Source organism: Xiphias gladius, chromosome 6, assembly GCF_016859285.1.
Source record: "Xiphias gladius isolate SHS-SW01 ecotype Sanya breed wild chromosome 6, ASM1685928v1, whole genome shotgun sequence".
NCBI lineage: Eukaryota > Metazoa > Chordata > Actinopteri > Istiophoriformes > Xiphiidae > Xiphias > Xiphias gladius.
The window spans coordinates 10,308,480-10,330,171 of NC_053405.1; the positions used below are offsets into that span (position 1 = coordinate 10,308,480).

Consider the following 21,692-nt stretch of genomic DNA (forward strand, 5'->3'; position numbering starts at 1 on the left):
TGCCGAATTTACAACATTTCTTCTAGACTAGTAAGTAAACAGCTGTTAATGCTATTGTTGGCTAAGTAGGGATAGCAACATTTACATATAGCACCTTTTTAAAGTTTTTTTTTTTTCTCCCCTGACAACAATAAGATTCAGGGAAAAAACACTGGATAATTGAATTTGAATGGGATAAAACTGAAAAAAATATCGGATGTTTATACAGTAATTTGTTTTTCAGTAGCTACAATCCAAAAACCTGTGCTGATTTAACACAGTTGCGACCGCGTCTTCCCTCCCTCTTAAGCTTTCACACCTTAGACACCAGTAGGGTGCTGCAGCCTCCCATTGTTGAGAATATTCAAGATAAAGAATTTCAGCTGGTGTCCAACTAAATTAATTTACTGGTATTTGTTTGTGGTTGTCCAGAGATATGCCGTATCTAATGTAGTATTCATATTGACACATTATTATTATTAATTTTTGTCAAATTCAGTAAATATCTACTCACTGTCTGCTGGCTGTCCGTTCTGAGTTCGCTGAAAAAAAAATCTGGTTTGTACACAGCCCTGGCTCTGTAAATGAGAAACAAACAAAGAGGCTCAGACCGAACCACAAAACACTGTTTCAGCAAATCAGCAATAGTGCTCGTGCACAGAGCAGAGTGCTGGAACTAGTTGCACTCCAACCTCTGCCTCTTCCTCTTCATCTGCTTCTGCTGACCGCTCTCCCTCTTCCACGTCCTCACCCACGAGGAACGGAGCTACACCATGATAATAATGAAATGTAAATAACATTGGAAATATTACCTTGCCAACTTCGTATAAAAAAAAAATGTTTTACTTACTGCTGGAGACATCACATTATTTCCCTTGGAATTACACGTCTTCGCCTCTGTAACATTACTCGTCCTGCCTATGTGCTCTACTGTGGAATTATAGTATAGTAATAAGAAAATCTAAGGTCTGTTTTTGGTTAATCAACCAAATTTAGACCTTACATATCATGGTTCTTTATCACATTAATGAAAGAACCATAAAAACTCAAATTGCCATTAATTTTCAACATTGCTCACAATGATCTAATACACCCACAGATGTCCAAGGGCTGTCTCACAGTATGGTAAAATCTCACGGTATATAATGTCAAATCACCCACTCCTAGAGTACAGTGAATTTTTTTTAGACATTCTTTTAGACATATTTTAGAAATGTCTTCATATGGTAGAAAAAACAATGGCAGTCTTTTGTGTGAACAATAACACTTTCAAATTCAGATGGACCTTTTGTTTGTGACAAAGCCATTGTTTTCCAGCTACAGACTGGGTTATCATATCCAGTGATCACTGTTTCACTAAAAGTGGCAGTTGCTGGAGTTGTTAAGTAAAACATTTAGGTTCTTCTGTCTAGCTGTTCTCCCTCTCTAATCATTTTGTACAAACAGTTTGACTTTGTATCCAACAATCTGTCTTCATGGTTGCCTCCAGCAGTTTAATGCTAGCAGCATCATCTCTGATTGGCTGGGCTGTCACTTCAGGACTTAGTGGGGTCTGAGAGTTCAGCTGTCTGCACCCAGTGGATTTCACTCCCGCCTCATCGGTTTAACAAAGCTTGGCTGCCTCTCTGGCGAGGGGCTCACCAGCCAGCACCCATGGACCCCTTCCACACCCAGGAGTTACATAACTGCCAGAGGAGAAGGGTAACTTAAGAGCGCAGTGCTTTCTCTAGAATGGTATAATAAGGAGATGGAGCTGCTTCCGAGATTCTACATTTACATTTTTACATTTCAGGCATTTAACTACCACTTAAATCGAGAGAGAGTGAGAATGTGAGAGCAGGTAGGTGGTTCATTATGTTGCTCAAGGACATTTTGATGGGATTCAGTGCTGTTGATGGACAGACTGACTCATGCTTCTAAAGCACAATGTTGACATATTGACCTTGTGCTGTGAAGCACACATAAGTGTTGGCATAATTTTTCTGAATATACTCCATTTTGTTCCTAACATGTATCATGTTTAAAAAATGACTATAGCCTCAGAACATGCAGAAAACCCCGACAAGTCAACTGTCCTTAGTGTCAAATATTTGACTCATTGGGTCACTGACATCCTTACTCATCTCCAACCAACACAAGTTCAAATAATTTTCCCTAGCAATTTGAACCTTGTAAACCCCCTATCTATAATTTTTTTTTTTTTTTTAACGAAGGTCAAGTAAAGACTTTTTTTCTTCTCAAAAACAAGAACTCAGAACTTGTGGGGTATCTCTTACTTTTTTATTAGTAATTTTTAAACCACATATGTTGTACAATGCTCTATTCTTTCAGTTCTTATTTATACAGTAATGATAAGTAAGTAGCAAGAGGTTGGTAATAAAGTTGAAGCATGTTTTGGTGCCTTGAAAAGTGCAAATGTGTGCTCTTCAGGCTTACTGAGTCCTGATACTATACCACAGTATACTGTAATAGTAGATCCAGTGCAGGTACAACACGATATTCTTTCAGTTGAAAAACTAGCACTGTCTACCTGATACTGTTGAGACTTGCAGTGGACAGCATGACTAGACCTTACCAAGGTCACTAGTCATCAGTGTCAGCTCGCCTCAGATGAGTGACCAGTGGTCCCTAAAGGTCCCTGGTTTCATCTTTCCTCCCATTGGGGACATGGGGAAGCTAAGAGAGCTTAATAGCCAGCAAGGCAAACAATAAGTGGACAGAGGACTTGAACGGTTAGCTGCAGGAGCAGACTTGACATGTAAAAAATTCAATGTCAACTCAGCTGTACCCGCTTCTGAATTAATTGTTTTTTAATTGTCATAAAATGACAGGTGTTCGTTTGAGTTGCTTTCAAGCTTAAATATAAAGGTAGTGATGTTCTCAAGGTAGTGATTAACATTTAAAATATCCCCAATACCCATCTGCCCTTTTACTGCTTTGCTGCCCTAGTGTCGGAGCAGAAGCAGTTTAGTTTCAGCCACTGGAGTCTGTTCTTTTTCATATATTGTGGCTAGATCTCAAAACATTTTTGGTCGGTTTAGTGTCTTCATGAAGTAATTAATTTATCTTATCGTTTTTTTGTTTATTTTTGTTTGTCTGCTGTTAGTTAATACATCTGCTCTTCTCTTTATTTTATCCATTTGTTTAGGGCTGCAACTCACACTATGTGTATTTTCACAATCAATTCCTCTATTTTTTTTAAAAATCAACTAATTGTTCTTCATCTAAAATGTCAGAAACTAGTGAAAATCGCCAATCAGAATTTCCCAGAGCCCAAGGTAACATTGTCAAATTTCCAATTTTGTCCCACTAAACCAATGATATTTAATTTACAATGTTACAAATACAAAAGGCAGCTAATCTGCAAATTTAAAAAGCTTATTACATGTTTTTTACTGATAAATGACTATACAATTATCAAAATGGTTGAGTTAATTTCCTGTCAGTCAGCCTATTATTAAATTGTTTCAACACTGCTTCTGTTGCTGTAAGCCCAGCCTTTTTTCCTTTGAAAAATACTTTGAACAGCATTTTGTATGAAAATATGCTATGTAAATTAACTTAAACTCCAAGCCATGACTAAAAGGGGTTAAGGAGACTTGAAAGACCTGATTGTAAATTTGATGAAAGAACTGATCATAAAGCAAAAACACTGTAGAGTTCAATAAACCACTCCAAACGGGATGTACACATTTAAGTTGTTCAAGTCATGCAAAAGTATACACTAAAGGCCTCTTTAATATGCCTTATATTTTGAATTCATACAAAACATAACATGCTTAACAAATCATGTATGTAAAGCACAGCAGAGACTGATTTATAAATCAACAGTGATTTATAAATAAACCTGGTTTGACAGTACAGTCACAAGAGTGTTGCTTTTGTATGGCTATAATGTGTCTCCAGACAGTTCTTGTGCAGAGAAAAACCTCTTGACTCTAAATGAAATGCTATTGAGCGTAGAGGGGTATGGAGGTGGAGTGCAGGTTTGGACACATTGGACACATCAGCAGTTTTTATTTTTAGCTGCGTGTGTTAAGTAGGTTACCTGTTGGTGAGGTCTGAGTAATGGACTGTCTGCCCAACAAGCCCCCAGGCTACAATTAGAGGAAGCCTCTCATTCCCCTCTGTGTACATATCTCTCTGCCCTCTCTTTATCTCTCTCTTTCCTGACTTCTCTCTCTCTCTCTCTCTCTCTCTCTCTCTCTCTCTCTCTCTCTCTCTCTCTCTCTCTCTCTCTCTCTCTCCCTCCCTCTGTTATCTGTCTTGATTTTCTCCGTCTCTCGCTCCCCCCCTTGCTCGTTGCTTCTCCCACTCTTTATTTCCTTACTTCCATCTCCTTTCCTGTCTTGTTTTCCGCCTTCAGTCAGTTACTTTAAAAGCCACCAGGGGGTAAACCTGACGAGTACGCACAATACTAACGAATAGAAACACCAACATTTATACGAACACACAGTACATTGAATGTCTGATGTGTGACAGTGTTGATGTAATCCCCCTGCTTGCTCTAATGTTTTTTAATCCCTCCATATTTATTATGTCATCTACAAAAATACTCAGAGTCTGTGCTGATGTATAGCATTCCTGCTCATTTGTGTACAGATGAAAGGTGAGAGAGTATGTATGTTAGCCAGCATTATCTATATTTTTATTATTAATATGTGTAATATGTGTATTATAACAGAAATGATCTGTTTCAATAGACAGTTATGTTTGTGTTTGTGTCCGAGTGAAGTTGATATTATGTGTTTGCGAGTACTTGGTTGCATTGACGTTGTTGCTTTTATGCATTCAGCAGTGTAAATTTGTGTGCAAGTATGCTGACTGTGGTGCATGCCCTCATGAATATTTGTATATAGTTATATTTTACACAGTCTATACGGTCTAACAGGCTCTATAGTCTTGCCTTGTCACCCCTGTGGAGCAGCTTACTGAAATTTGCATGTATTGGTTTTGTCAGTCAGGAAGGATCCAACAATCCTTCCTGTTACTTGTTTTGGAGTCAAGAATAGCCTAGTCCTTTCTTTAGATGTGATTCTGCCTCTCCTACCTTGGTCTATCGCAGCCACAGATCCCCTGTCCTTACCCCTGTCTGAAAATGGAACAAACACATTGCTAACAGCCCTCTGGATCCCTCTGTCTGTCTCTTCCATTGATTCACCTGTGGCGGCAATGGAAAGATATTCAGGCTGAAGATCCTTTGGATGGTGGAGGTAGTGGTTACAATGCTGAGCTCTCTGCCTCTAGCTGTCACTGACAACATCCAACTCTCTCTCCAGCTTCAGAAATTGATGACTTGGAGGTGCCATACAATGTGGGGCTCTCTGCCCAAGCCATGACAGGGAGGGCAAACACTTTTGGATTTCCCCCATTAAGCCTGTATAGCCTATTAGGAAAATACACAATATACCTTAGTTAAATCAGTACAGACTGTCAGAGACTTCTGACCTGGTCACATGGCTGCTTAGGTTTTTGATGCTCAGTTAGCGTTTGCCACCCATTAAATCAGCTGGTATTGCGAGGCATCAGTGGGTTTGTCCTGATTAGCTGAACCAGTACTGTACATGCAAATCTTCAGTGCAAGAACAAGAAAGCAAGCCTTTAGAGCCTGTTGTAGGGCTGTGCCTGTCCTCATAGAACTAGTGTTATACTGTAGGGTAAAGAATTGAAGTTTATTGTTTTTGTTTTGTGTTTGTACTAACAGTGTACAGCAGGGAAGTTGAGCTGGGGCACAGTGATTGAGAACTGATGCTGCTGATGAGGCTGCAGTTTCTCTTGAGCACCTCAGCCTCCCTGCAGAGATCAAAGAGCTGCCAGCTTCAGCATTTGCACACACAGCCGCACAGACGCACACACAGACGCACACACAAACACACACACAAACACACATCCAGACATCCAGCCCAATAAACAGCACATTTCACTTGTGTTTCAGCACGCAGTTAGAAAGAAAAGGTATACACTAATCAGTTCAGGTTTTCAGTGAATTTAAGTAACAGTCCACCATAAAACAAAATGAACTTGAGAGACGTGAAGTATGCAAGTAAGTGCTACAACCTAACTATTTCTACGCCAAGAGTGTGTGCCTGTAGTGATAACGACAGTTCCATCCTTTTACAAAATCTGAATATGTTACCCCAATAATAATTAAGTAACTAATAAAAATAAGTAAGTAACCCCCGTACTGCTTCCTCATGATACTGTTGTAGCTAAAACAAATTACATGATGTTACTATTTATTATTTTTGTAAATATCATCACAGTTAAAACAGGTACATTTCTATAAACCTAGTAAACACAATGTAATATGTGTACAGTGTGTATATTTTTTCCTCAGCTTAGCAGGACTACGGAAATTGATTACAGAAAAAACCTGAGTTCTTTTAATTTCATTGCAGGAAGAGAACACTGGTGCATGAAATTTGTGAACCATCACTCAGAAACAGTGCCGGTCTTGTTAGCCTGCATATTGAGACCATAGGGCTTAAATGTCTTTGAATGCTTGCTTTCTGAATTGAAAATGAAAGATGGGGCAAAATATTTAGGACACATGGAAGTAGAAGGGGAGGAGAGACGGAAATGGAAGGAGAGAAAAGGAAATGAAATACAGAGAAGTATATAACCAGGAAGATATGTAAATCGAGAAAGCAGAAGAAGAGATGGTACAGTAGAAAATGAAGTAGAAAAGAGGGGAAAATATGGAAGTAGAAAATTGAGGGGATAAATGAGAAGAGGAATGAAGGAGATGGGAGAATGGAATTCAATAAGAGAAGGAAATATGTAAAGAGAAATTGAAGAGGTAAAAAGGATTCACTACAAGAAGAAAGACATGAAGGAGGAGATTAAGCAGAGTAGAGGACGTCCTCTTCTCATTTTTTGTGCTGTTTTTTGAGTAATGAGGCTGTTAATTAGTAGAGGCATGCATGGTTTATTAAATCAAAGTGTTTACAACTTCCACTGTCAGCCAGATTCTTAGTGGTCCTCGCTGATTTTGCCATGGCAATTACAGTGTCATAGATGACTTTGTTATTGATGGGCCAAGTCTTAAAGACTAATACAATAATCATTAGTCTATAATTATTTTAAAAGTAATGTTTTATTCGCTGAATAATTAAACTTTTCTTTGTGTGGTCATCCACTACTCTCTATTCTCTTACATATGAAAGAAAACCAAACAATGTAAATGTTCATTGCATCTCACATTCTTTTAGTGAACAAAGTAAAAGTAGTGGGAAAACATCCACTAACTGTTAGAAAGGTTTCCAGTATTTCTCACCATAAAAATCTCGGTACTTTGTGAGGATGAAAACAAATCAATATAATGGATGGATATGGTGTTTCAAGCTCAATTTTAGTTCTGTATTGGTTTAAGGTAAGTAGGGCTGGAACTGATAAGTGCCGGTATTCTTTTGAATAATTGTTTGGGCTAAATGTCAGAAAATTGTGAAAAATGTACCTTGCAATTTACTAAAGCCCGTAGTTTTCCAATAGTTTGTTTTGTCCAACCAACAAGTCAAAACCCACAGATAGCAAGTGTATGAGATTTTTGGTTGAAAAGTTACCTATATGATTAATAGATTATAAAAATAATTGCTGGTTCATTTTCTGTTGATCACTTAATCGATTAACTGACTTATCATATCCCCCCTAAATGTAAGGTTACCTTAATTATAAGTCGACACTGATGGTCTTGGAAAAATACCTTTTCCACATATGAATCGAGGGATTCAGATATACTCCATGTTCCATCTTCCATCAAATCTAAATAACATTTTGACAGACTTTGATAAGGTACATTTCAATCTTTTGTGTCACATCTTGGAAATATTGTTTTGCTGTCAGGTTAAGACAACCATGAAGACATGAGAAAAAAACCAGCCTTCATTCCTGAAGAGCTGCATCTGTTTTTTATGTGGCACAGAAGGAACACAATGTAAAACTGTTAGTTCCATTTTCAACACATAATACACAGAACCACACACCACCTCCACACTACAAATCTCATTAAAGCATTACACACAGTTGTGCCAGCGGCTTCTATCAAGCACTTTGGTGTGTGTGTGTGTGTGTGTGTGTGTGTGTGTGTGTGTGTGTGTGTGTGTGTGTGTGTGTGTGTACATGTAAAGCACTTAGACCATATGTATTTGTACTCATTGAAAATAAGCATATTGAAGGATACTGGCAACATGGCAAACAAGGAATTATATTTAGTTAATCATTGACTGTAATATCAAACTGCAGTATTGATTAATAAAACTGTAATGCCTGTATATTTCTGTTTATGATTACTTCACATACATTGGGAGCCATCATATTAGAATGTGACAAAGTGGGTGATTTAAAGTCAGGTATTATATTCTGACATAGACTTTTGGTTGTGGCTAGATTTCTTTTTGAGATTTAGAATTTTATTTATTTTATTATTCCCAAATTGAGTTTGCAAACAGAAAAAGTCAAGTTGATCAACAAAAATAAACAAAACTACACCAAAACAAAGAGTGTAGCGTACACAAATTAGCATGTAACATTAATAAAATTAAATTAAGTGCCTTAACAACTGGGCTGTAACTAAAAAATATTTTTACTACTGATTAATCTACAGATTATTTTTGATTAATTCACTAATTGCTTGGTCCATAAGATACCTGAAGATCGTGAAAAATTTCCAACATAGTTTCCCTGAGCCCCAGCTGATGTCTTCAAATGTCTTTTTCTGTCCGTCCAACAGTCCAAAACTCAAAGATATTCGGTTTACAATGTTAGAATACTATTGTAAACCAGCAAATATTGACATTTGAAAAGCTGGAACCAGATAATTTGAGAATTTTTTTCTGTAAAATGTAACTCAAAACATTTAATTGAGAAGAAAAAAATTGCAAAAAAAAATGTTGCAGATGAGTTTTCTGGTAATTAACTATTCGACTCAGTCTTTTTAGCTCTAAAAACACCCAACAACCCGCCCCCCCGAAAACAACAACCTAAGAAGCTGTATAAAGTTGAATTAAAAGTCATGCAAAGATATGTTTGAACTTTAAATTTGTCTTTTGAGGGTCATTGACATTAGAGAGGTTCTCCACTTCTTAAAGGATAGGTTTACAGGTTTTCAGGTCTGTCTTAAAACAATAGTTATGTGCTCATATGTTCACTAAAACAGGTTTTGCTTGCTGTAATCATTCCTCCTGTTTATACTGACCATAAAGAGATCCCTTCCTAAAGTAATTCCAATGGAGGAAATGGAGACAAAGTCAAGAGTCCTATTATGTGCAAAAATAGGTGACCTACTCACCTTTCACCACATGAGCATGATAATTCTGCAAGGTTTTCCACAAACATGCAGCAGACTGCCTTTCCTCTCTCAGAGGGTGTTACTTAAATACTGTCCTTCTTTCCTCTCTGTTGTCAGGACACAAAGAGAGGAAAGAAGCAAGAAAGATGAAATTTCTCACTCACACATGCTCTCGCACACACAGACTCCCATTCTGTCCCGGATACACACAAACACACATCAAGGCCAGTCAGGCTCAGGGTTGCTTTATCTGCAGCTTACAGTGAGTTGTTGGAGAATGCTGTGCTGCCAGTCTTCTCTCTGGTACTGTTCGCACTGTGTGTGTGACAGTGTGCCTATAACTTACTGTGTTTGCGTGAGAGTAGAAAGTGAGGGGGAAATAGCAGATTGCCTGTGTATGTATGTGTGTTTGTGAGTGAAGAGGCATAGGAAAACAAGCAGCCGGTTGTGTGTTTCTGTGTGTACACTGCAGTGGCTGTGGATTAGACAGTGCAGACTAAGTGACTGAGGCCTGGGGAGTGCTGTTGCGGGAGGAATGGGACAAACACTAATACACACGCAAACAAATACAGTGACATAGCACTGTGTTGCTGCTTTGTAACATAGCTGGGAATTTATACGGTTGGTTATGAGTTGAGCAAAATTCTACTCTATGTAAACATTTACAAACAGAAAGGATATGTAAAAGCATTATCAGTGAAAATATCATTAAGTCCTGTGTGATGAGTTAAAAAAATTCTTTCTTTCACCCATAAACAGAACAACAATACTCAGTACAATGTGTTCCTAAATATGACTTTAGTTTGATCTCATGTCTATAGCGTATAATAATCCATGTGTGTTGCAGGACTCAGCCCAGGAGGGTGTCATCACCCGGGACATCCACCGCACCTTCCCCGCACACGACTACTTCAAGGACTCTGATGGAGATGGACAGGATTCACTGTACAAGATCTGCAAGGTGAGCCTGTGAAGATGTGGAGGGGCATCCGTCTAGCAGCAGAGTTGGCCGTCAGTAATATCCAGATATTTTGACTGATCAAATCAGCACTAATCAGATTAGACAATACTGTTACCTCACTTTCTTTGTGGCATCATCTCTGTACAAACTCATGCTGTGTTTGGACATTTTTGAAAACTTTCCTGACGAGAATCAAATAATGTGAGATGAGAAGCTAATTCTGATATGTCTCCTAAACCTTATAAAATTTGTGCCTATCCGTATGAAGCCAACCATTAGGTTTTTTATTTTCTCTTTGTGGTCTGGCAAGGCTCAGTAGGAATTTGCTTGGCATTTCAAGTTGGCTCTACAATATAGGATTGACAGTACCCGCCTTTACTGAGACATCAACATGAACCCTTCCTACACGACATACCAGACGTATGCACCCCTCAGTGGACAGTCATTGATCTTTTCTTCCAGTTTTCTAATTGTAAAAACATGGTGGCTGTTATGTAAGTGGCAGATTTTGAAGAGCAATGCTCTTATGGTTAGTAAAAGGTTTAATATATACCAAGCCCTCTTTACTGTCTTAAAGGTACAAGATAAAGATGTGATTTAATATATAGATAGTTATTTCCCATAGATAGTAGACCCCATGTTGATACATGCTTACAAAAGTAACACCGCATAAAAATATTCTTAACAATGGACTATACCAAATGCAATCATGGTATATTAAAAACTTAATTCCATACAATCATACACATACGATATTGAACAGCCCTTCATGTTGACCTTTTGTGGATCAGCGATGAGCCTGGTACCAAAAAAAAAGGGCCAGGGCCTTCCTTCCATTAAAATGAATGAGGAAAATAAGTGCTATAAAGAGAGGGTCCCAGTGGACTCACATCCTGAGGTAATTATCTGTGAAGACACACGGTACATTTTATTCAGACAAAAGCCAAGGTCAGCACTACTGTAATGTATTAAAGCCAGTCTTAATCTCTGTCACTGTCCTCCTCTTAGCCTGACTGCAGCTGTGAACTCAACCAAGACAGTTTTTTATGCACAGATGACTTTGCATTGCCCTACAATATATCCAACAGCTCTATCACAGACAAAAAAAAAAAAACTAAATGTGAAAACAGCATGTATGATTTTTTTTTTTTTTAACCAGATAGTCAAAAAAGGGATACTCGTATTAACAATTTACCAAGCTTGGTAGCAAATTACATACAAATGCTACAGAATTCTCGAAAATCGCATCTTCAGAATATATTCTTTTATACTCTTCAACAACAAAACAGCTCACTGATCATTATTCGTAAACTTCTACAACAACAAACAGTTCTTACACCTTTGAAGTTTATCCGCTAATAGAAGAGATTTTTCAGACACTCATCATTAATTAATGCAATTAATCCAAAATCTTAATCCTAACACAAACTTTTAAACACAGAGACAAATACACAGATCATGAAAGATGTAAAAAAGTATATTAGCAACGAAAACAGTCTTGATTATGAAACCCAACTCCTAACAAAATAATATAAAAGAGTTTCTTGAACATAAGGAACAGTTATGAAAAAATGAATTAAACTTCTTGAATGGATCTAACATTGATTTTATTATACTCATGAACAACAAATCAACCCATATATTCAGAAAAGTACAAACATTTTGGTCCTCCTAAACAATTTCACAACTGTGCAGGGCCGGAAATCACTCCCTAATTACTTTCACTAGTCCCTATATAATATCTACTCGGTAGTTACTTTATAGTCTGCAGTAAATTGAGATTTTGGACACATAATTGTCATTTTGTATCATCACTGACAGTTTTAGTGGTGCACGACTGTAAATTTCTATACAATTGTGGAATTGCTAGCACAAAGTAGTGTAAAATGCTATGGGCATTACTCTTTTGATTCCATTATGGGAATTTCAAATTTTCACATTTAGAGTTTGGACTCAAACATAAAATTGTGGACAGTAAATATAGTGCACTATATATGTATGTATGTATGTATATATACATATGTACATATATGTAGCATATTTGAATGATGAATAGCAAGAAGTAATCAGAATAAAATATTTCTGTATAGAAAAAGGGCCTGCACACCAACAGAGAAATTAAAGATTCTTGAAATACAAAATATATTTTTTAATCCATAAACAAAATGACCATAAGTGAAACGAAGTAGATAGTAGTGAAATACATCTTTCAATATTTGATGCTAACAGTAACTAGATACTAAAAGCTTGCATTCAATAATGATGTAATAAACAGGAATCTGTGCACACAAAGCAAAATCAGATGAAAGGAGTGTACGGAAGGTATACGTTAAACACAGATATAGAAGTATTTGTCTATTCATTCCAATGAAAGGTTGTTTTTGGAGTGATGAAGTAGAACTTTTGCGCCTTTGTGTTTTCCTGGTGCTGCAGAAGTAGCGTATGACCGGTCAGCGCTCTGGGAGAACCTGTCAGGAAGGGTTAGCATCCGGTCTGGACCGAACTAGGTCAGTGGCGAGCCAGCCTTCATTTGTATGCAAATCCATGTAGATTTGCTGCTGATAAGGTTGGTTGGATCTTGAGGCATGAATGGGTTAGGCACAGAGGATCCAGGACAAAGTTTATATTCATCTTCATATCCTACTCAGTAATAAGCCTGGAGTCTTTTTAATTTCTAACCTTTATTCTCCGGGGAAGGTCACCTGAACTCCGTGCTCTTTTTCAGTGATAATCTGCTTCATTCCCTTAATGTTCCACTCAGTCACACTTCCAGCTAACCTGTACAACCTCAGACATCCACGCGTGGTCACTCAGAAGGCCCCGCTGCAGCAGCAGTCAGGGGTTAACTGCCTCACTCAAAGACACACTGACATTGGGTTTTCAGGAAGATGAGAGCATTGTTTTCCCAGCTGATATGGGGATTCAAAACCTGTGACTTTCACATAAATGGATAAAGAGAATGTCTTCTATATTCTCATGGAAACTGAACTTAAACAAAGCAGGGAAAAAAGCAAACATGATAACACAGTAACATGCCTCATCAACCAAGCTAATGTTGCATAGCCCAGTGATCACTTAGTATTTCAGTGCACATATTATTCAGGAAACTAGTTCATATCCCGGTGACTGAAAAGCCTGATACAACACATGTCCGATCATCAGCATTTCTTTCATCTGTCTTTTTGAGGGGGGGGGGCATGTACCTGAGATTTATTTTCCATATTTCGGGACAACTGGAATCAGCTATAGCGATTGCTTTTAGAAGCTGAAGCATTCGTGATTTCAACAAAGTTAGACATGGATTCCTTTTTTTTTTTAGCATACAAAGAAATACAGCTCCAATTAAAACTCTAAAAACTACACCCTTTGGTTCTCTCTGTCCTGCTGTTGTTATAGACATTTCTGAACCACCTGCTGGCCCTAGAATCACCCATGGACTTGACTTGTCTGTCAAGCCGTGACATGTAACAGTGTTTGTAATGGCCGTGAAAAACAGAAATATTGAATAAACAGCAATATTGCATCTTTTTTTAAAAATATGACCATGCTTATCTAAGCATATGGAGTGAACAATGTTACATGCTGATAAGAAAGGCTCTGTTCCAAGGCTAGACTTTTAGTTATTTGTGCTCTTACAAATGTCAGTGGGATTTTAAAAATTAGGTTTTCCTGCCTCTGGAACAGAACCTGAAAGTTCTGATTACACTTCGTCTCTCTACCAGTTCAAGCCTATGAACTACACTACCGGTCAAAAGTTTTAGAACACTTCCATTTTTCCTACCGTTATTTAAATTTACATAATTAAATGTCTGTGTTTCTGAAATTAAAGCATAGAAAAAAAATAAACAATTTCGAAAATCTGAACTAAATTTAATCTAAATTTTTGACTTATTCAGCACCCGTGATGATCTTCCTACAATGGAAGTCAAATATTGTTCAGATAGTCCGTGCCGGCAGTGTAGCAGACGTCCCACAAATTTGCTGCACTTGTAGGTTTCTTAGCTTCACCTTCTGTCTAGTTCATCCCTACTTCCTGCAGTGCAGTATTGATCAACTAATACTTACAAGGGTGTAGTAACATAGTCTGTTCCAACACTGCCTTTGTACAGACGGAGGGTTTGTTAGTAATCAACAAAAGCTGGGACACCGGTAGGAATTGTTTTCATCAACTTTCAAGGCTTCATTTACTTCCATTCCTGCAGAAAACCTGTAAGTTAACCCATTACTTGATCCCTGAAAAAGGCCTGTTCTATAAGAAGTTTACATGATTTTTCAGTTTTTGGTGACCAAAAGCTTTACCACTTACCTTTGCACCATTTAAAGTTTTTCAAAGGACTTGAAAGGCTTAAATCTCAGTAAAAACTAGAAAAATTGGGGTGTTCCAAAAGTTTTGACCAACAGTATACATATTTTCGTCAGTGTGCCCTAGTTGAATGACCAAAACAGTTCTCTAAACACTTTCACTTTTGTAGAATTTATACCTAACAACAGATACATTTTGGCTTTTAAACAATGACTATTAATACATTTGTACTTTCTAAAATGTTTTTTGCAAAGATCTATACATAAGAGTAAAACCAAACGTAATAATCCATCCATCTGAGCCTATTATCTGCTCAGGCTAACAAATTTAGATTTCACCCACCAGGACCTCCCCCATCCATCTGTCAGCATGCACTTCTCCCAACCGAGTAGGGGACGTGTGAATGCCACAGTCCATCAAGTATGTCAGCCAGTAGATTACATTCCAGACAGCTCCACAAGACTTCTCCATTACCTCCAAATCAAACCCCAAATTAGCTGAACAGATCAGCAGTGAAGCTCTGTACGTCCACACTCATTTTAGAAAGGGAGAAAGAATCTTTTAACCCAATGTAAGCAGGTTTGACTGCTGTTACAGTTAATGTGTCCATCACAGACTTAGCACCCTGCCAGCATATCTGTGAGGAAGATATTGAACTCTTACCAGCTTAGTCATTTCAAGTGGTTTTGAACAGGGCCTGAAAAAACAAGTAATATTTATACATGTTAAAATAGAATTGTGTGTTTTGTTTAACTCCACCATCACAACTATAACATTTTTTGTTGCACATTAACTTTTCTCCCTGCCCCCATGTCTTGCAAGAATATTTTCTGATAAGCCCATTTAAAAAAAAAAAAAAAAAAAAGAGTAGGTCGAATGTTTTTAGATACATTTGTCTCTCCCTGGATCCTTGTTTACACTGTGAAAAGGCCTGTCCGTTTGCTCATTAGCATGATTGGTAGGGGTGTGTCAACTACTGACTGTTTTGAGACAGCACTTCTCCTGAATGGTCATCTGAAGTTTACTCTCCTAGTTCAGTCTTCGATACTTTAATGACAGAACCATCCAGGTTTCTTATATTGGGCAGACCTCCTCTTCTCTTCTCCTACTACTACTCCTTTCTTGATGAGAAGATTTAACTAAGATTTATGTTGTGGCATGACTAAGTTTCTTTATTGTACTGTACAAGACTGATCAGGCTTTGGAGAGACCGTGGTGTTGCATCAGGAAGGGCATCCATGGCATCAAGGGAGAGCATCCTTTGTAAAAACCTACGCCAAATCAAAGATGTGGATGGTGATCCGTTGTGACGACCCCTAATGGGAGCAGACATAAGATGATAACAACAACAAGACTGATCAGGCTTTAACGGGGCAGTGGATCTGGCCTTCCTACCCCAATCTGTGCTTTGTTTGTTAATGGCAGCTAGTCTCCATGGCGAGTGATGGACATCTTTTATGTTATTGGTACCATGATTGTGAGTAAAGGCATCTGACTTTAAAGCTGCTCTAAGCAATATTTTTATTATAACAATGTATTAATAAAAATGTTAAAACAATGAGACATTGTGAAAGGGGTTGCTCATAGTGATGAGCGTACAGAAAGTTATGATCCAAATCTGCAGCTCCTCTCAGCTTGATAGAGCTTTATAGTGAGTTTCAACTCATTGTTTAGCTGTCTGACCCACAACGCCGCTCTCATAGCATCATTTTTGGCTGTAGCAGGCAGCTGTTTTTGGTAAACCTCTAAAAGCCTGCTGTAAACTACCTGCTCAGCACAAAACGGCAACTTAGTTGAGGAACATGCAGTTTAGATGAGCATTTTGCAGGTAAAAGGCCAGATATTTACCTCGGGAGTTGATAGAGATCGAAACATTGCTAAAGAGGGAATATTGGATTTCATACATCAGATGGCCAGAAACACCTGAATCAAATTGAGTAATAATGTTACTCCGTAACAGCTGGATGTGTAAATAAGCATTACTTAAAAGTTTAACTTATCAACTCCTAATGTGATGATTTCTCAATGTTGAGTTTATAACTTTTTTCTGCTGCGCCCGAGTGGTTAAAAAAATCAGTTGTTGCAGATCTATTGGTAATAGACACAGAGATTTAGCTTAAAGGTATTGTAAGCGATTCTAATCCAATACACTTCAGTGAAAATCTCCTCACTGTCCGCTAGCTGTCTGTTCTGTGTCCGTGCTAAAAGAAATCATTTGTCCCTACATAGCCCTGGCTATGTAAATGGGAACCAAACATAGCAGGTCGAACCGAGCCACACAGCCAATCAGCAACAGGGGGCGTTCGTGCTCATGCACAGGACATGGGAAAGAGGAAGATGGGAGGGCGATGGGGGAAAGGGTAGTTGCAGTGGCAGTGGCAGTGGCAGGCTGGTGTGATGTTAGGTACAGTAGCAGGAGAGTTGTGAGTAACGCTGTCTGGAGCTGGTGTGCGGGCAACTGTCTCCTCCTCTCTGCATATTAGCTTTGCAGCAGCAACTGTAGCCACAGTTTGCTAACCCACAACCTAGCTAATGTTAGTTACATTACTTGCGCTATATGATGGTATTTGTCTGTAAAAATTGCAAATGCGTTTATAGCCACAAAGGCCTAAGAAACACAAGTTTGCTAGCACAGTGGATTTATTGGGATTATTTTACGGTCCTTTCTTCTGTCAACTTTAGTTTTTAAAAATATCTAATCAATTAACTCTCACTATTTTTTACTCTGTTGTCTTTTGGATGCTGTTTTTGTGTGCATTTTGTATGTTCGATGACGTTATATGTTTTGCTTCAGCTATGAGAAAGAGTATCCCCTTCCACGCCATAGTAGGCACACTGGATTGCGCCATATTTCTCTTCTGGTCAGCTAGCGCAGTTGTTAGTGCTGTTGCCTTGGCAATGCGCATGCATGAATTTGGCGGGGCGGAGCTTGTGAAGGAGCACCGAAGGGAGGGGTGAATTTGTTTTGCTGTTTAGTTCAAATATCGACAGTCTTTCCCCAGAATTGCTTACTCCTCCTTTAAGAGTGAGAGAACAGAGAGAGAGGCTGACATTGACAAAGAGAACACCAAAGACAGAGAGACAGTCTCCAGGGAAATTCCTCTGAAAAAAGGAAAAACCCTGTTACTGGAGAGAACTTGTCTCATAGGAAATGTCTTCCTTATGTGCCGATGCTTTTACAACATTTATGTTAAAGTGATTAGACTATGCCAGCTGGAAGATCAACAGGGCACTAAGCTTTTAAGATCAAATGGTGTAGAGATGACTTGGTACTGATTTTAAAATGTTTCGTAAAAAAAGACAAGGTCAAAATTCCTGAAAATATTGAAAATATTACCAAAACCATGTGGTCTCATGAAACCTTTTTTTTTTTTTTGGACGAGCATTATTAACTATTGCTCTTGATCACTGCTCATGCTGTCATAACCCCCCTATGTTAGACAGCAAGTAACTCTAGCAACATAACTGAACATAACTGATGCTATATGTAACTGACTGGCTGTTAAACCATCGGCCTCAACTCACCCCGCTCCCCATGCTGAAGTGCGAGGCACTAAATGCTAGAGCTGGATTTTGGGGCCGATACTGATACTGATCTTGGGGAGTAAAAAATTAAAATTGACACATCGGCAAATATTCTTCAAAACAGTTTGGTATGAATACGTGTAACATTACCGTTACATTCCTATTAATGTTATAATGTATGGGCAGAATGGGCTAAGATGCTCACACATTAGTTCCCACTCAACTGACAAGCTATGAAAGTAGCTACGTGGTTAGTTAGATTTTCAGATTTAACTGATTTATCTATTCATGTATCATCTAAAAAAATACTTCAAAGTAGCATTTAGGAAATTTCCAATGCCTCAGGTATAAGGAATTAATATTATGTGTTGTTTTTGTCATAAATTTTTGTCTGACAAAGGCGTCACGAAACAACCCTTTGGATCACATTATCTTTCCAGTGAGGGTAAGATATTCACAGAATAACAGAATATGTCATTAGCATCTGTGTGAGAAAATCAGTAGTAGGCTTGTTCAGAACACCCACTCAGTAGTTGTTAATGTGGGTGTTAGTATTTGTCAGACTGTTGTTGATCCTCACAGTGTATTTAAATCAGTTTAGCTGTACCAAAACCTATTCTTACATCACAGGTCACTACTCTGTCGATTCCAAAAAATAATATTCTTAATTTATCACCCCTGTAAAATGAAATTCTTGTCCCCAAAATGTCGACTTTTAGTAGCTAATAAAGATATTACGGTTTTGCTTGTCCTCATGCCTACATTTTGAGTTGGTTTGTGTGGTGTTATAGGCCCAAGGAGGGTGAACTGTCTTCAATTTATATGAGATCATGTTCAAGTGAAAGTGAAAATTGGAGATTGTAGCATTACAGCATCAACTTATACATTTTAAACAATGTTGACTGATGTCCGCTATTGTCTGGCTGACAGGATAACGAAAAGGAATTTTTCCTCTCTCAACTTCTCTATTTCTCTCACAGGCCTACTCTGTCTATGATGAGGAGATTGGTTATTGTCAGGGTCAATCATTCCTCGCTGCTGTTCTCCTGCTGCATGTGAGTAAACTTGTCATCCCTCCATCCACTGAGCCTGGCTTTTTAAGGTAAACACATAGACAAGGTAAACGGACAGGTGTATAGGTAGATACAATACGTACACACACGCAGACTTTGGTCGAGCACAAGAACGTAACAATTTACAATATATTGTAATTTGATGCAACACAAACAATGGCGTCAATAATTGCCAAAGCTGAGTCAAGTCATCTCTGACACAATCTGAACACTTCTGCTGTTACTTTGTACTTTCTGTACATATACATAGACATATAATTTCTCAACAGCAAAATTAGTAAAGCCTAAAAAAAATCTTACAATTACATCCTATACATTTACTGAAGAACCTTCTCCTGGTGCTGTTCCCGTGCCCCATGCTTTCAAAACAAAAGCTCTCTGGAGCTGTTGGAATGTTAACTTGATGCTACTAAAGACTGTGTTTGAGGACAGCAGTCAAACAAATTGTCAAGGCCAACACTTTAATAAAGAAAATATGTCAGCATTGTGCAGTTGTACCTACACCTCACCGATTCTACAGAAACCAAGTCTGTTAGCTTGCACAAGGTGTAATAAAAAAGAACCAAGACAATATATCAGATTCAATGGAGGCTGAGAGAGAGAAAGAGAGAGGGAGATAGAAAGAATGTCTCTGGCTGAAAAGAAAGTTGCTGACCGCTCGAATGAAAACAGTTTATAGCAGAATGATTTGAATGAATAGAGGGAGTGAGAGAGTGCGAAAGAAGGTAAAGCTGAAAGCACACGCCAGTGTCAAAGCAGAAAGTGAGGAATTAGAAAGAGGTGGACAAGATATTCATTCACTCTCTCATAGATTTGTTTTTAAGGTCACCGACAGTCACACAACTATATATCTTCCTTCCTCATACATATTTAAGTACATTTTTTTCTTTTCTATCCTTTTTTTTAGTGTTTCTCGTTTTTTGTGCATTTGTTGCAACTTGTCAGTGTAAAACACACCTGAAATTCTATTTGAGGAAGATATTAAAAGACAGATGGAGGAGAGACAGAGGATTTTGCACCTGGTGGAAGTTTGGTTGAAGTCCAAATGACAAGGGCAGCAAAAGTTAAAGAGGAGGAAGATGGAGGGAGAGTGGAGAAGAAGGCGGAGAGGTCAGCAGGAGGTTGAGCGAGGGGAGATGGAGAGTCTTGGAAAAGAGCTATGGAGGAATTTGTTGAAGACACATGAGGTATAGAGGAGAGGAGGGTTGAAAAGAGAGGAGAGTGAAGGAGGAAGAAAATAGGAGGAAGTTATGGAGAAAGAGGCTGTAAAGTTGAGGAGGAGATACAAAGGGGAGAACAGCAGTAAAAGAATCAGAGGTTATACAGGAGGAAGAGGCAGCTGGGTTATAGAGGAGGAAGAGGAAGAAGGGAGAAGTTATAGAGGAGATGTCAGGAATATTAATAGGGGTTCAGGTTTACCTGCAGGAGCCCATTCAGCCCCAAACACATACTGTCACTCTGATTAAATATCACCTCACCTCACCGTCTGCAAGTGTGTGTGTGTGTGTGTGTGTGTGTGTGTGTGTGTGTGTATGGGGAGAAATAAACCCATATACCCTCACAGATGCACACAAACCACAGTGTTAAGCTACCTCTCATGCCTCTTATCTTCAATCATCCGAGCAACATACACTGAAACACACAGAAACAGTAAGGTGTTCACACATTAAAACATATTTCTGGACACGCCTTCTTGCACATGCAAACACCTTGAAGTCTGTCCTCTAAAGTCATTCACAGCTTCCTTATTTTTCTGTCCTTCACTGTTTATTTTGAGCCAGTAAAATAATGTCAGAAAATAAAATGTCATTTGTTTTCCATCTGCTTTAAGGAGCAAATGGGTGGGGTTTACCAAAATCTTTGCAAATAAAATTTGACCCTGGTCTGTTAGCATCAAAGTGTCCAACTGTAACTGACATGCAGATAAAGAATGAATCTATTTCTTGTCTTGAAGACTTTGTGTCCAGCAAATGTCCTGAAGAGCTCCTAACAAAGTATCCTATTTTCCTTTTTGGTGCTAGGTATACATTTTAGACAGTCAGTTGTTTAAAGTTTAAGTTCATGTAGACATTAGTTTAAAGTTACCCTTGATCTTTCAGATGCCTGAGGAACAGGCCTTCTGTGTGTTGGTAAAAATCATGTATGAATACGGCCTCAGAGCTCTCTACAAGAACAACTTTGAGGATCTTCACTGCAAGTTCTACCAGCTGGAGAGGCTGATGCAGGTTAGTGATGCAGTGTTTTTCTAATTTTTGAAATGTAATCGAATGTATAAATATAATGAAGTAACATAATGCTCAGAAGACGACCCTGAGTGGATGGACAGACAGACTATTGGATGAAATGTGAAGTGGGAGGGGCCGCTGATCTGTTTTACCCCATTCTGTATTCCCATTTCAATTTTTTCTTTAAACGATATCCTCAATGTTATTTATAAAAAACAATCCATCAATTTAGCATTGTACTGCTATAATATTGTCAGGCTCCTCATGGACAGTTTAAAAAAAAAAAAGGGGGGGATTAAAATGAATGCAGCAAAACCAGAGATATTGTCGTTTTTTTTAA

At 38.3% G+C, this 21,692-nt stretch overlaps 1 protein-coding gene across 4 annotated transcripts in view; it reads left to right on the plus strand.

Annotated features, from left to right (window-relative positions):
- Positions 1-21,692, plus strand: part of rabgap1l (RAB GTPase activating protein 1-like) — a 120,724-nt gene that overhangs the window by 62,590 nt on the left and 36,442 nt on the right. For all 4 annotated transcript variants that reach the window (XM_040127766.1, XM_040127765.1, XM_040127763.1 and 1 more), the window contains 3 exons: positions 10,113-10,226; positions 19,035-19,109; positions 21,227-21,352. In XM_040127766.1, the coding sequence (XP_039983700.1) occupies positions 10,113-10,226; positions 19,035-19,109; positions 21,227-21,352 (315 nt within the window). The remainder of the gene's footprint in view (positions 1-10,112; positions 10,227-19,034; positions 19,110-21,226; positions 21,353-21,692) is intronic.